Here is an 11,991-nt window from a genome sequence, read left to right as displayed (position 1 = left end):
ACCAGCTCCTCCTAGTCACGTTTACCAATGGCTCCCCAGCAAGGGGAAGAATGAGACCAACTCACAGTTCCTGAGTTTATTATAAACCATCAGTCGGAGACTGCTTCTTAAGCAGGGTTACACTTCCTCGTGCCAGTGCCTGGCCCGCTTCCACACGGCTGTACGGACCCTCCGCCTGCGTCCCTCTCCCCTGGGGTGCCTGGGCCGGGCGGTTTGTACCTCCCGCTCTGACCAGTCTCGTGGTGCTTGTTTTAAAGTTTAAGGCCAGGGCTTGCGATTAAAACACAGTGAAAGATTTTTAGAATCTTTTTAAAGCCAAACTTCTGCACCAGACTTCGCTCGGGACAAGTTTTATCTTCTGCCAAGCTGCCCCTCTGACCAACGCACCCAGCGCCAGAGGGGACGCTGCACAGGTGGCAAGACCGTATAAACGCTGACTTATTTATTTAGGCAAGTACAAGCCCAAGGCTCCAGCTCAGGGGCTGAGGAACTGGGTGGGGAGGGGAGGTCTGGCCTCTGAGCAGCAGCAGCGTGTCCTGGTGCCCCCCCCTGCCCACCCCCAGCTCAAGGTGGGCCGTCGTCACCCACGGCTGACAGGAGCCGGGCGAGCTGGGCCTTCTGGGCGCGGGTGACGTGCTGGGCCATCTGGATGATGCAGTCCACGGCCACCTCGGGGTTGGCCTGGACCAAGCTGCAAGGCAAGAGGGGAGAGGGGCAGCTGCCTCGGAGGTGGAACAAGAGCTGCTCCATCTCCCCAGCCCAGGGGCTGGCCTCGCCCTGCGCATCCCGGCTCCCGCCGCGCTCACCTCTGGACGTGCTTGAGCACATAGTCCCGCTTCAGGTACTTGATGTTCTCCCGGATGGCCGACTGGGTGCCGTCATCCTCCCGCAGCTGCTTCTCCAGCCACTCCACCACCACCTGGTTGTTGTCCCAGAGGTAGCCCTGGGGGGAGCAGCACCATGGGCAGGGGGTCCTGCTCCCCGCACACAGCCCGAGCTCCCCCCTTTCTGCTGCGGCCTCCAGCTTTCTCCTCCCGTGAAAAAAATTCTTTTTCCTGGTTTTGTCTTCTCAGTCCTGCACACATGACACAGCACATCACACTCCCCGTCCCTCCCATGTAACAGCCACTGGGTAAAAGGCTTGATCTGGAAATTGAAACTCAGGAAACCTTGATGGATTGTTTAAGATGTAAAAAGTTAAGGGAAAATGTGTTTCCTTTGCACGCCCTCACTTCCCAGCTCAGCAAGCACAAGACTGACAGAGCGATGTTGTGTCACGGCACCTGCATTTGAGAGCAGCTCAAATGCAAAGGCCCCAAATCTTCCTTCTGCCCTGGGAAGTTTTATCTGATGGTAGAAAATGTTTATTCGAGCACCAGCACCCAACTGAGGTCACCCGACTTGAAGAGACGGCCCCGGCGCTGCTCGGCCGCCCACCCCAGCGCGGGCTGCAGAACGTCGCATGTTCAAGCCCTCGGGGAGGCACCAACGAAGTGGCTGAGTGACGGGGCAGCAGGGTGACAGCCCTCGGGGACCCCCTGGCCGCAGGGATGCCGCGGGGAGCCGGGGTCGGGGCTACCTTCGTGGTTCCTTCTGTCTCCATGAACCAGCGTCGCAGCATGGACTGGATGTGAACGTGGCTCAGCTCGCCGTTGGCCTTCAGCACCTCCGCCTTCGCCACCTCCTCCAGCAGCAGCCGGCGCAGCCGCCAGTAGAGGAAGGAGCGGGCGTTCCTCCACTCCAGGATGTCCTGCAGGAACGGGGACGCAGCCCAGGTTTGCCTCCGCAGAAAGAAGGGGAGCTGGCGGGCAGCAGGTTTGAAGGCAGCTCTGCTGGGCTGCGGCAGGGAGCGGCGCCCGGGGAGGACGTTGAGCTGCAGCCCAGCCCCTCGGGAGGGGATTTTGCCTCCTGTCTCCATGCTGCTGCAAAACCCACCGCCTGGAGCCCCCTCCCGCCGCCGCCCCGGCTCACCGTGATGACGCCCTTCTCCTGCATGCGCCCCGGGGTGTCGTGCAGGTCGGCGAAGCGCACAGCCACCTGGTAGTACATGGGCAGGAGGAGCTCCTCCCGGGCCTTGAGCTGCTTCTCCAGGTCGCTGCGCTGCGCCTCGGACAGCTCGGGGGTCCCTGTGGGACACGCCAGGCTGAGCAGCCCACCCGTCACCCCTCGGAGGGAGCCCACAGGCCGCTGCGGGGGGTGGGCTCCGCTCCGCGCTCCTACATCAGCCACCCCCACCAGGAAACGCGGCACCCGGCGTCACGGCCCTTCGCTTCGGTGCATTTACACCCCGGCCATGGAGGGCCAAGGCCACGGAGGGGCTGCACCGTGTTCGGCCCTGCCACGAGAGAGGCGGGAGGTGGCATTCGCAGGGACTTTGTGGGACCACCACCTGCAGGCAGGTCACAGGGCGAGAGGAGCCCCGGCGTGTTAAAGGCTGAGCGGCATCTCACCGGGCACTGATCAGCGTGGCTGTCACCATTCTCGATCTCAGAGCACGGGAGAAAAGTCCAGCACCGTTTATGGACCACCCCCCCCCCCCAGGAGATCCAGGTGTTTTAAAGCACCACCACATCCTCTTGGCAGGCTCCCCCCTCAGAAAAGCCACACAGAATTTTCCCAGAGGAGCACTGAAGGATTTCCTGGTTGCCACTGGGCTGTTTGAGCCTCGTGTTTTAACTCACCATGACCAGTGCCCAATTAAGTCAGAACACCCTTCCCTTACCCAGCTGCTCAACGAGCTTGGCACACACTGAATCGATCCTTCTCATGGTCTTCACCAAATCTTTTTTCCTGAATTTGATCTCCACTGTTCCTCCAGGCTCCAAAATGCCCCCCCTGGAAGGAAAGTTTGGTAAGTTAGGGACTGATCTGCGCAGGAGAATAAATCCCGGGACAAGAGGTCCAGGCAACTCTCTCTTCGAAGAATTAGGGGGACAGAAAACCTAAAAGGGTTTTGTTTTCAATCTAGGATTCCTGTCTATCCTCCCATTCCTTACAGCTTGCTCCAACGTGTTAATTCAGGTTAGAGAAAAGGCCTCCTGACCCCCAGAACCATGTCTGACTGGCCTGCAGCCTTCGCTGGACGCAGGATCTCCCCAAGGAGATACCTGCCACGCCGGTCTCAAAGAGCCCCAGAACTTTCAGCTGATGGCTTTGATTAACTCAAGGGTAAAAAACACAACGCCCATCTCAAGTGACTGGAGGTCTCCGCCAGCAGGACTACGACTCTGCAGACCCCAGGCACGGGCTCTCACATCTCCACACGTGTTTTCTGGACGCTGACCTGCTCTCCTTGTCCGCGTAGAGCTCCACGTACAGGGGGTTGATGGTGGAGTCGATGACCACCCAGGAGCCTCCGCGCAGCTCCGCGTGCGGTGGGATGTACACCAGGACAGGCTGCTTAAAATCCCGGAGGCTGTCGACAATGAAGGCGCCGAACTTCAGCATTTGGTCGTACATGTCTGAAAGCCAAAAGGGATTTAGTGGCCGGGTGTGCCCTTTGCCGCCTCCTAGTAGCCCAAAGCTGCCTTCTCCATTAGAGAGACCAAATAAGCACCCCAAAACCAGCCCTTTGCCTCCTCCTAGCAGCCCAAAACCACCTTCTCCATTAGAGAAACCAAACAAGCACCCCAAAACCAGCCCAGCAGGAAGCCACCAAGCCCCGGGACCCGGCTCCTGGCAACGCCCCATCACCTCCCCAGCCCAAGCCCGCGTCTCGGCGTGGTGCGGGCAGGATCCTGGTAGGCTGGCGCAGCCCAGGACCCGTGGGGTGGCAGCAGTGCCGGCAGAATGTCACAGCACGGGGGGCTGGGCAGCCCAGGCACAGGTACCTTTCATGCCGCTGGAGAAGCCTCGCCAGTTGGCAAAGATTATCAGCGGGAGATGCTCCCGGTTGAAGTCCCGAATAGCCTGGGCTGTTTTAAAAGCAGAATCAGGAAACCAGACCTGCCCGGCCTGCTGGATTATCTGCAAAAGATGGCAAGCAGCAGCGCTAGGAGCGGTGCCAGCGCTTCCAGCACACTGCCCTGGCAGACTCGTGGCACGTGGTGTGCAAGAGCTGGAAGAAAACAAAGTGACCGAGCACCCTTGGTTTCACATCTCTAAGGAAAATCAAGACACGCCAAAGGATTACACTCAGCTTGCTCCCCTGCTCTCCCCTCCAGGCTCCTCCTCAGCCACTCGGCTGAACGCAGGTCTCCCCACGCACCTTCGCCTCCGACTCCGGGTTGGCGGGGTCCGCGGGTACCGTCACCTCCACGGTGCGGGTCTCAACAGCGATGACACCCACCGGGAGACCTCCCAGCCTGCACAAGGCAGGGTGGTCTCAGCAGAGGCCACCTCCCCTCCGTGCTGCACCCCAGCCCCTCCAGAGAGGCGTTTCCCCTCCGCCACCCCAAAAGCAGAGCCACGACCAGGGCTTGAGCGCTCGCTCTCCGCCCTCGGGCTCCATCCCCTGCTCCCGGCCGTACCTTGCTCTGCCAACCACAACGGTCTGAGCCCACGGCCTCATGATCTCCAGGAAGCTGCCCTGGTCGAAGAAGCCACTCTGCCACGTCCCCTTGAGAGCTGCAGAGCACAGGAAGAAGCCGAGAGGCACAACGGTGGGAAGGGCTCCCTGCGCACCCACCCACAGCAAGAAGCACCTTTTGTTGCCAAATGGGGGGTTTGTGGCCACCCAACGCATCTGGGGGCATTGCTGCAGAGGTCTCAGGCTGCCCTCACTTACACGGATGGGGTCTCCCGGCCAGCATCCACCTGGGGTCGTAGGGGACTTTGGAAGGGACAAAATCAATTTCCCTTTCGATGGGGTCACTTATGGCAGTGATGGGCACGGGGCTCCGGTTATCCTACAAGGGAGAGCCCACAGGGCAGGTCAGCAGGCAGGTACGGGGTAACGGCCCAGCCCGCCGTCCCGCAGCACCCTCCTACCTTGGGTATGTACGAGAGCCACTGCAGGATGGTGTAGACCCCTTCAAAGTCATCGGGGACGGTGACGTGGGAAACACCGTTGTTGTGCATGATCTGCACGCCTCCCAGCTGGTTATTGGAGGTGTAAACTTCACGTCCCAACACCTAGGCAGGATCATTAACAGAAACACAGATCCCTCTCTGTTAAATCAAACCTCTGTACGGGCACATTCCGTCTGGTTTGAGGCTGAATTTCCACCTCTGCCTACCAGGGTGATGTCAAAATGAAAGGACTCTGCTTTAGACACCTAAAGGGACCCACAAGTGCACTGGTTTAAGCTCAGCAGGTTTCAAATCAGCTCAAACCGCTGTGATTCTGCCTAGAAATGGGTTCTGCCCCCAGGACCGGAGCTGAACAGCCCCCGTGGCCGCTCTGCCACCCCGCCCCGGAGCGATGCGCCATGAACCGGCCCCCGCAGACCCGTGGGGTCATGTCCTCTCAGTTCTCAGCGGGATGAGCACGGCTGCAGCCCCCCTACAGCTCCTCCAGCAGGTTCCATGAGGTGACCCGCAGGGAACTGCCACCCGCTCCCGCGGGCCAGGGCAGGAGCCCACGCAGGCAGCGGCATGAGGGACAGCGCCGCAGCGCGGTACCTTATTGAGAGCCGTGACCCCGGTGAGGATGATGTGGGAGTTCTCCACCTGGATGACGCGCTGGCCCAGCCTCACCAGGTACGCGCCGATCCCGATGGCACGACAGGTCACCTGGGCACACGCACGGGGACACGGGGGGTTACTGGGGCGAGAGCTGGAGCAGAGCCCGCGAGCACCGGGAGGACGATGCTCTGCAGGGCTCTGCACCAGGTCGGTGGTTGTACCCGGTTATTCCCCCGGCGGTGACCTTAAAAGTGAGTAGGAGAGAGGGGGGGAGCGGAGCAGGGGAAGGGCCCACGGCTGTACCATGCTGATGGTCACAATTTCATCGTAAGCGCGAGAGGACTCCCCGGCGATAGTACCAGCAGCTCTCAGGTTTTCCACCCCAAACCCGTTGTCCTTCCCGATGATGTCCAGGAGGACGTACCTGCAGGGAAAGCAGAGCCACGGTGGCGTGGGCAGGACAGAGGGAAGCACTCGCTTGCATGAGACGCGTAGCAGGATGCTGAGCCGGGACGTGGGAGCTGCATCCTGGCGAGGGTTAGGGCAGGGCCTGGCTCTGCGCACCCCCCGGGAGAGCAGAGCTCACCTGGACTCGCCCCCTTCCTCCACGTGCTCACAGTGCACCGAGTTCATGGCGCTGATCTTCGTGTAGTCCTGGGGAGTCAGGTAGAAAAAAAAAAAAAAAAAAAGAGGAGAAGGAGGAGAAGGAGGAGGATGAGGAGTGGAGCCCCCCCACGTACACCCTCCTGTGGGAGGCAGCTCTTCTCCAAACCCACCCCACGCATCGGGGACCAGGGATGGGCAGAGCAGCCACGCCAGCACCGGCACCTTTCTCTCCGTGCCACTGGGGAAAGCGGAGGGAAGCGTCTCCACAGCACTGGGCACGGGCTCACCCCCCGGCACCCATCCCACCGTTTTATGTCCCAGTTTAGCCGTGATCCGTCCTTGCCCAGATTAAGTCCTCTGTCGTTTCCCGTGATGGCAGGAGGGGAGGTGTTCACACACCTTGTAGGGGTCGGCAGGGTCCACCCAGGCCACCTGGAACATGTTCTTTATCTCGTCGGCGAAGCCGATGCGGGCGCCGCTGTTGGCAGCGATGTAGAGGCGGGGGATGCCCTCGGCCCGCGCCAGCTCGGAGGCCCGCAGGAAGACCAGGTCCTCCTCCGGCCCGAAGGAGCCGATCCTGTGCGTGATGTCGTTGCAGATGAGCACGATGTCCCGGCCTTGTGGATACTCGGGGGTCTTCAGCTTCATTTTGAAAGCAACCATCCCCACCTGCCCCAAAACAGCATGGGGTCACGGGGTGGGCTCCTCCAGGGAAATGGGGTCAGGCTGGAGACTGAATTAGGTGACAGACAAAACACCGGCTTGAGGAGCATCCCCTGGGCGTTAAACACGGCCAGGCCGGGGAAGCCACCAGCCACTCCCACCTCGCCCCGCCTTGTTCCTAAATTATCCCCCAGTACCTCGTTCCCTCCAGGGACCCTGTTCATCTGCACCAGTTGCCCCTGCGAGTCCAGCACCAGTTCGGTGTATGTCAGGACGTCCTTGGGGTACAGCTCCGAGGAGCCCCACAGCTTGAAGAGAGCCTGCAGAGACACCATGCGCAGGAGGAGCTGAAAGCACAGGGCTGCGGCGGCGCCGAGGCTATTGCCGAGCGCAGACACACGCTCCTGCAGCTGGCTGGGACTCGGGCTGGGCAAAACTTTCTGTTAGAGCCTCCACCCTGCTGCGGGCCTCCTTCACACGGAGCTTTCTGGTTCACATCCTCCAGGAGGGCAACTACGGCAATTTGCAAGAGCTAGGAACCAGTTTAGAAACGGTTCATCTAACCCAACATGTTGGCGCTTGGGCTCTTTTCTTTTTCTCATTTGCCAGCTCAGGGGAGAGGAGCCTTTTCCCCAGACGGGAATACCTGGGGAGGGTGGGGAGGAAAAGCGATTGCAATAATTTGGAGCTTCGTTCTGCTCGGCCAGACTCACCTGCTTGATCATCTCGGGGAAATCATACACGTAGGTGGTGCCCAAGGACTGCGCCTGGAACCGCTTGGCCTGGAGCAGGTCCTTGGGGACGTAGGGAGTGTTGATGAGCATCCCGTGCTGCAGCCCCTGCTTGTCCCCGTACGACTGAAACATGATCTGGAGGCAAGCGCAGAGTGTTGGCTGCCGTCCCTCGGCGGGCAGGCGAGTCCTCTCCGCAACGCTACAGGGCGAGAGCCCCGCCGGGCTGAGGCACTGCTGAGCTTTGCCTGGCCAAGATGCTTTTGCCTGTGGCTCTTCTCGACCAAACAACATGATTTTCCACCCTGCTCTTTGCCATTGAGGGGATGGGGGGCAACACCACTGCGCTGAAAGGACCGGTAATGCCCTAACACTGACCTTCACCTCTCAAGCCAAAAACTGCCTGACTACACACCAGCAACACCCCTGGGGGTCAGCACCACTGGGGAGCAAAACAGAATCCCAGAGTCATCTCAGCTGGAAAAGCCCCTGCAGCTCCTCCAGCCCCACCATGACCCTCCCCCTGACCGTTCCCAACTCCCCCAGACCCCTCAGCGCTGGCTCAGCCCGACTCTTCAACCCCTCCAGGGATCCCGGGGACTCCCCCCTGCCCTGGGCAGCCCATTCCAACGCCCAACAGCCCCTTCTGCACAGAAATCCTTCCTCAGAGCCAGCCTGACCCTGCCCTGAGCAGCTTGAGGCCATAAACATCACCCTGAGGTGCCCAACTGGACACAGCACAGAGGGGAGTGAAACTGGCCCAGCCCTGGGAATGCTGCTGCAGTCCCGGGGGCTCTGGGACAGAGCAGCCTTGCAGGTGCTCGAGGATTTTTTGCCGAAACCACCCTGAAGCTTCACACAAGCAGTCATGGTTGGGTTCCCGCCCGCAGCCGCCGCCTGTGGTTACTCACGCTGCCGGTGCCGGGGTCCCTCACTTCCTTGTAGAGGCTGATGTCCAGGTAGTACCCGGACTCGGTGCTGAGGAAGAGGCGGATGGGGATGGCGGCGTCAGTGGGCGTCAGGCGGATGTTGATCTTCACCTCGGCCTGCAGGACCCTCAGCTTCCAGAGGCGGCTGCCGTAGCGCATCACCATGGACCGCACCGACTCCTCGATCTGGGCATGAGGTGGCACAGACAGGTCCATGGCCCCGGGGACAATGCTGTCCTTGAGCCAAGGCTGGAGCAGCCCCGTTGTGTTTCTACCCCAAATGGCCATTTCGGATTTGCTTGGGGCAAGCCCCTGGTGCTACCATCCAGCCTCTCCACTGGGGACAAGGAAATACGGTGCCTCATACTCTCCTGAGGGGATACAGCCTCACTCCTTCAGACCTCACATGGCCTGGGGGAAGAGCCTGCTGCTCACCCTCCTGCCCTCCAGCAAACTGCTTGCCCAAGCCTGTACAAAAAGCCCTGATCATTGCAAAGTGTGAAATCTCAGCACCGCCCCCCAGCAAACAGCCCACAGTGAAGGTCTGACACAGAAATTAAGCTGCAGGAGCCTCTGGGGCTGTCAAATGCATCCCTCATCCAGCGTCTGGTGGGCACTGGGCAGGACCAGGGCTGACAGCCAGCACGGGGGATAACGCAGCCTCCACCCCCAGATCGGCAGCGCGCTGACAGCGGGAAGCAGGACACCCAGAAACGCACCTTGGAGGGGTCCATGATGACCGTCGGGACGAAGTTGAGGAAGATGTGGTTGCAGTCGGTGCGGACGGCGGTGTTGCTGAAAGCCACCTCCAGCTCATCCATCGCCTCCAGCAGCAGCCGCTCACCCTCGCTCTGCAGGTACTCGAAGGAAGCCTCCTGCAGTGAACCACAGGGTGCTCAGAGGCGCCCGGAGCAACCCCTGCACCCAAAACTCTCTCAAAACCTCCACCCTCCCAACCCCAGGGCCGGGTGTGTGTGTGGGGGGGACACGGACACCCCGGCGCCGCTTTGCCTTGGTGACGAGGTCCGAGTGGCGCACGATGGCGCGGATGAAGAAGCGGCAGTCGGTGGCCTCGGCGCCCGCCTGCACTTTGGCAGCCCCCAGGTAGAGATGCATCTTGTGGTTGGCGCAGGGAATGGCCGTCAGGTCGAAGTTGCGCATGCGGCTCAGCTCCAGCTGGAAGGCGAGCGCCGGCTCCAGGTGCCGGTAGATGCGATCCTCTGCGAACTGGAGCAGCACGGGGAGGGGTGGGCGAGCGGGCGGGCAGCCAGCCCCCGGGCAGGGGGGGGGCTCTGCCCCGACCACGGCTCTTACCTCGTCCCTGGCTCTGAACGTGAAAAACTTTGGGAATTCTCTCTAGAGCAAAACAGAGAGAGAACACAGTGTGAATCATCCTGAGGATTTTTCCGATTTTCAGTGAATTCATTAAAAAAAACAAACTTGCAGACTTCCTCCTCCCCTAAAGGGAAAAGAGCTGGGAGTAGTCAACAGCTTTTAAAGGCAGCTTAAAGCTATCGAGCACCCACACAGGAACCAGACGTTACTGGAGACATTGGCAGCATAAAGGATAATATCGGAAATAAATCGCTCATTGAATCCCTCATTAATTAATTCCCAACTCCTGATGCGCTGTAGGTACTTCCATCACTCAGTGCTACATCTGTAAGGTACTTCTAGACGTTTCCAGCTGGTTTAGGGAGGCAGAAGCACCATGTGCCCGAGGTCCCTCTGCCTGCGGGCGGCTCAGCCTGCACTCACCTGCTGGGCGATGAGAAACGTGATTCTGCGGAGGCCACAGTCCATGAGGATGTTTTTCTACGTGGGAAGAGAAGACTCAGCTGGTCACAAGAGTATAAACATCTCCACCGAGGGGACAAACAACCCGAGCGGCCGCTGTGGGGCGCAGCTTTTGGGGGGCACCGCCTGGAGATGAGGCAGCGCCTCGGGGTACGGCGGCCTGGCTTGCAGGGTCTGCAGGAGGGGGGGGTCTGGCCCCAGCCACAGACCTTGGACTGGGCAAAGGCTCTGAAGACGGGCACCAGCTTCTCATCTTCCACGTGGTCAGCCCAGCGCAGCGCGATGTTGAGGATGTGGATCGGCTCCTCGTGGACGTTCTGGCAACAAAACCCCCGCAGTGAACCCCGAGCAGCAGCCCCGCTGCCGTCCCGGCACCGCCCGCAGCCTCGCGCCCACCTTGGCCTCCTCCTCCTCGTAGACGGCGGCTCGCGGCTCACTGAAGAGGACGCTCTCCGAGGGCGGGTTGGTGAAGCACGAGATCACCTCATCGAAGTTCCTGCCCAAACGGTGGGGATGGGGTGACAGGTGAGTGCATTGTGTCCCCCCCCCACCCGAGGGGACAGTCCCAGGGACCCACAGGTGCCAGCGCAGTGGCCCAGGGGCACGTGCCAGCTCAGCCGGGCTCTGCCAGCCCACAGCAAAGCCACAGCTCAAACACACAGCTCCGAGGGCTGCTGGGTTAACGTGCAGAGATGCTTAACCCATGGCGGGACAGCTTCCCCCAGGCTCCCCAAAAGAGGTCACGTCCCCAGCAGGTAACTGTGACCCTGAAATAACCCAGCCCCAACCTCCAGCTGGAGCAGGAGCTGCCCACATGCTGCCACCTTTGGCTCTTCCACCCTCTTTTGCTCTCTAACAACTGCAGCTGCACCCAAAACAAGCGCCAGGCCCCGAGGGAATGGCCTCAAGCTGCCCAGGGCAGGGTCAGGCTGGCTCTGAGGAAGGATTTCTGTGCAGAAGGGGCTGTTGGGCGTTGGAATGGGCTGCCCAGGGCAGGGGGGAGTCCCCGGGATCCCTGGGGGGGTTGAAGAGTCGGGCTGAGCCAGCGCTGAGGGGTCTGGGGGAGTTGGGAACGGTCAGGGGGAGGGTCATGGTGGGGCTGGAGATGCTGCAGGGGCTTTTCCAACCCAGATGATTCTGGGATTCCGATTCTGTGAAAAGGCACGTGCATGACCAGCTGGGCAGGTGCCCTGCACCCCCACCTCGTGAAGTCCTCAAATCTGTCGAAGGCCACCATAGCTCCCATCCGCTGGCTCAGGGGAGAAAAGCCACTGTCCATGAAGAGCTCGGTGCTGTGCCGGGCCAGGTCGGGGTTGGAGACGCTGATGGGGACGGACATCCTGCACGGGGGAGCACGGCAGCCATCGGCGGGGGGCGGAGGCTCTGCCCCTGGGTCCGACAGGGACCACACAGGTCCCCCACGGGGCCCTGACCCGGAGAGGGCTCAACCCGCTCCACGCGGCGGGCAGCCCCCTCTGAGGGTCCCCACGGAGGAGACGATACAAAACCCAACAGTTTTGCAAAAAGGACCGTGTCCAGGGGAGCGAGAATAGGCGCGGGGGGGGGCCCATACCTGTTGGGGTGGGAGGAGGGCAGCATGAACTGGAACTCTACCAGGCAGGTGCCATCCGAGAGCTGCCGGTGCTGCAGGCTGTTCAGCTCGTAGGCGATGTACCCGCGCCGCACGTACACCTGGGAGC

General features: G+C 61.0%; 1 protein-coding gene across 1 annotated transcript in view; it reads right to left on the bottom strand.

Moving 5' to 3' along the window:
* Positions 1-68: 68 nt before the first annotated feature.
* The window catches only part of ACACB (acetyl-CoA carboxylase beta), a 25,653-nt gene continuing 13,730 nt past the window's right edge, over positions 69-11,991 (bottom strand). Inside the window, exons 12-37 of the mRNA XM_026859986.1 lie at positions 11,865-11,983; positions 11,494-11,631; positions 10,688-10,787; positions 10,501-10,608; positions 10,253-10,309; positions 9,809-9,850; positions 9,506-9,721; positions 9,214-9,369; positions 8,477-8,680; positions 7,548-7,703; positions 7,032-7,154; positions 6,571-6,840; positions 6,152-6,249; positions 5,869-5,989; positions 5,563-5,673; positions 4,930-5,073; positions 4,727-4,847; positions 4,470-4,566; positions 4,208-4,304; positions 3,831-3,966; positions 3,284-3,461; positions 2,723-2,835; positions 1,972-2,126; positions 1,580-1,750; positions 807-943; positions 69-691 (exon numbers count right to left, since the gene is read on the bottom strand). Coding sequence (XP_026715787.1) covers positions 565-691; positions 807-943; positions 1,580-1,750; positions 1,972-2,126; positions 2,723-2,835; positions 3,284-3,461; positions 3,831-3,966; positions 4,208-4,304; positions 4,470-4,566; positions 4,727-4,847; positions 4,930-5,073; positions 5,563-5,673; positions 5,869-5,989; positions 6,152-6,249; positions 6,571-6,840; positions 7,032-7,154; positions 7,548-7,703; positions 8,477-8,680; positions 9,214-9,369; positions 9,506-9,721; positions 9,809-9,850; positions 10,253-10,309; positions 10,501-10,608; positions 10,688-10,787; positions 11,494-11,631; positions 11,865-11,983 — 3,495 coding nt within the window. The 3' untranslated portion in view covers positions 69-564. The remainder of the gene's footprint in view (positions 692-806; positions 944-1,579; positions 1,751-1,971; positions 2,127-2,722; positions 2,836-3,283; positions 3,462-3,830; positions 3,967-4,207; positions 4,305-4,469; positions 4,567-4,726; positions 4,848-4,929; positions 5,074-5,562; positions 5,674-5,868; positions 5,990-6,151; positions 6,250-6,570; positions 6,841-7,031; positions 7,155-7,547; positions 7,704-8,476; positions 8,681-9,213; positions 9,370-9,505; positions 9,722-9,808; positions 9,851-10,252; positions 10,310-10,500; positions 10,609-10,687; positions 10,788-11,493; positions 11,632-11,864; positions 11,984-11,991) is intronic.

The sequence above is a fragment of the Athene cunicularia genome (genome assembly GCF_003259725.1).
Source record: "Athene cunicularia isolate RWA chromosome 15 unlocalized genomic scaffold, athCun1 chr15_part1, whole genome shotgun sequence".
Lineage (NCBI taxonomy): Eukaryota > Metazoa > Chordata > Aves > Strigiformes > Strigidae > Athene > Athene cunicularia.
Note: the sequence above shows the minus strand (reverse complement) of the source record. Positions and strands in the feature narration are given on the sequence as shown.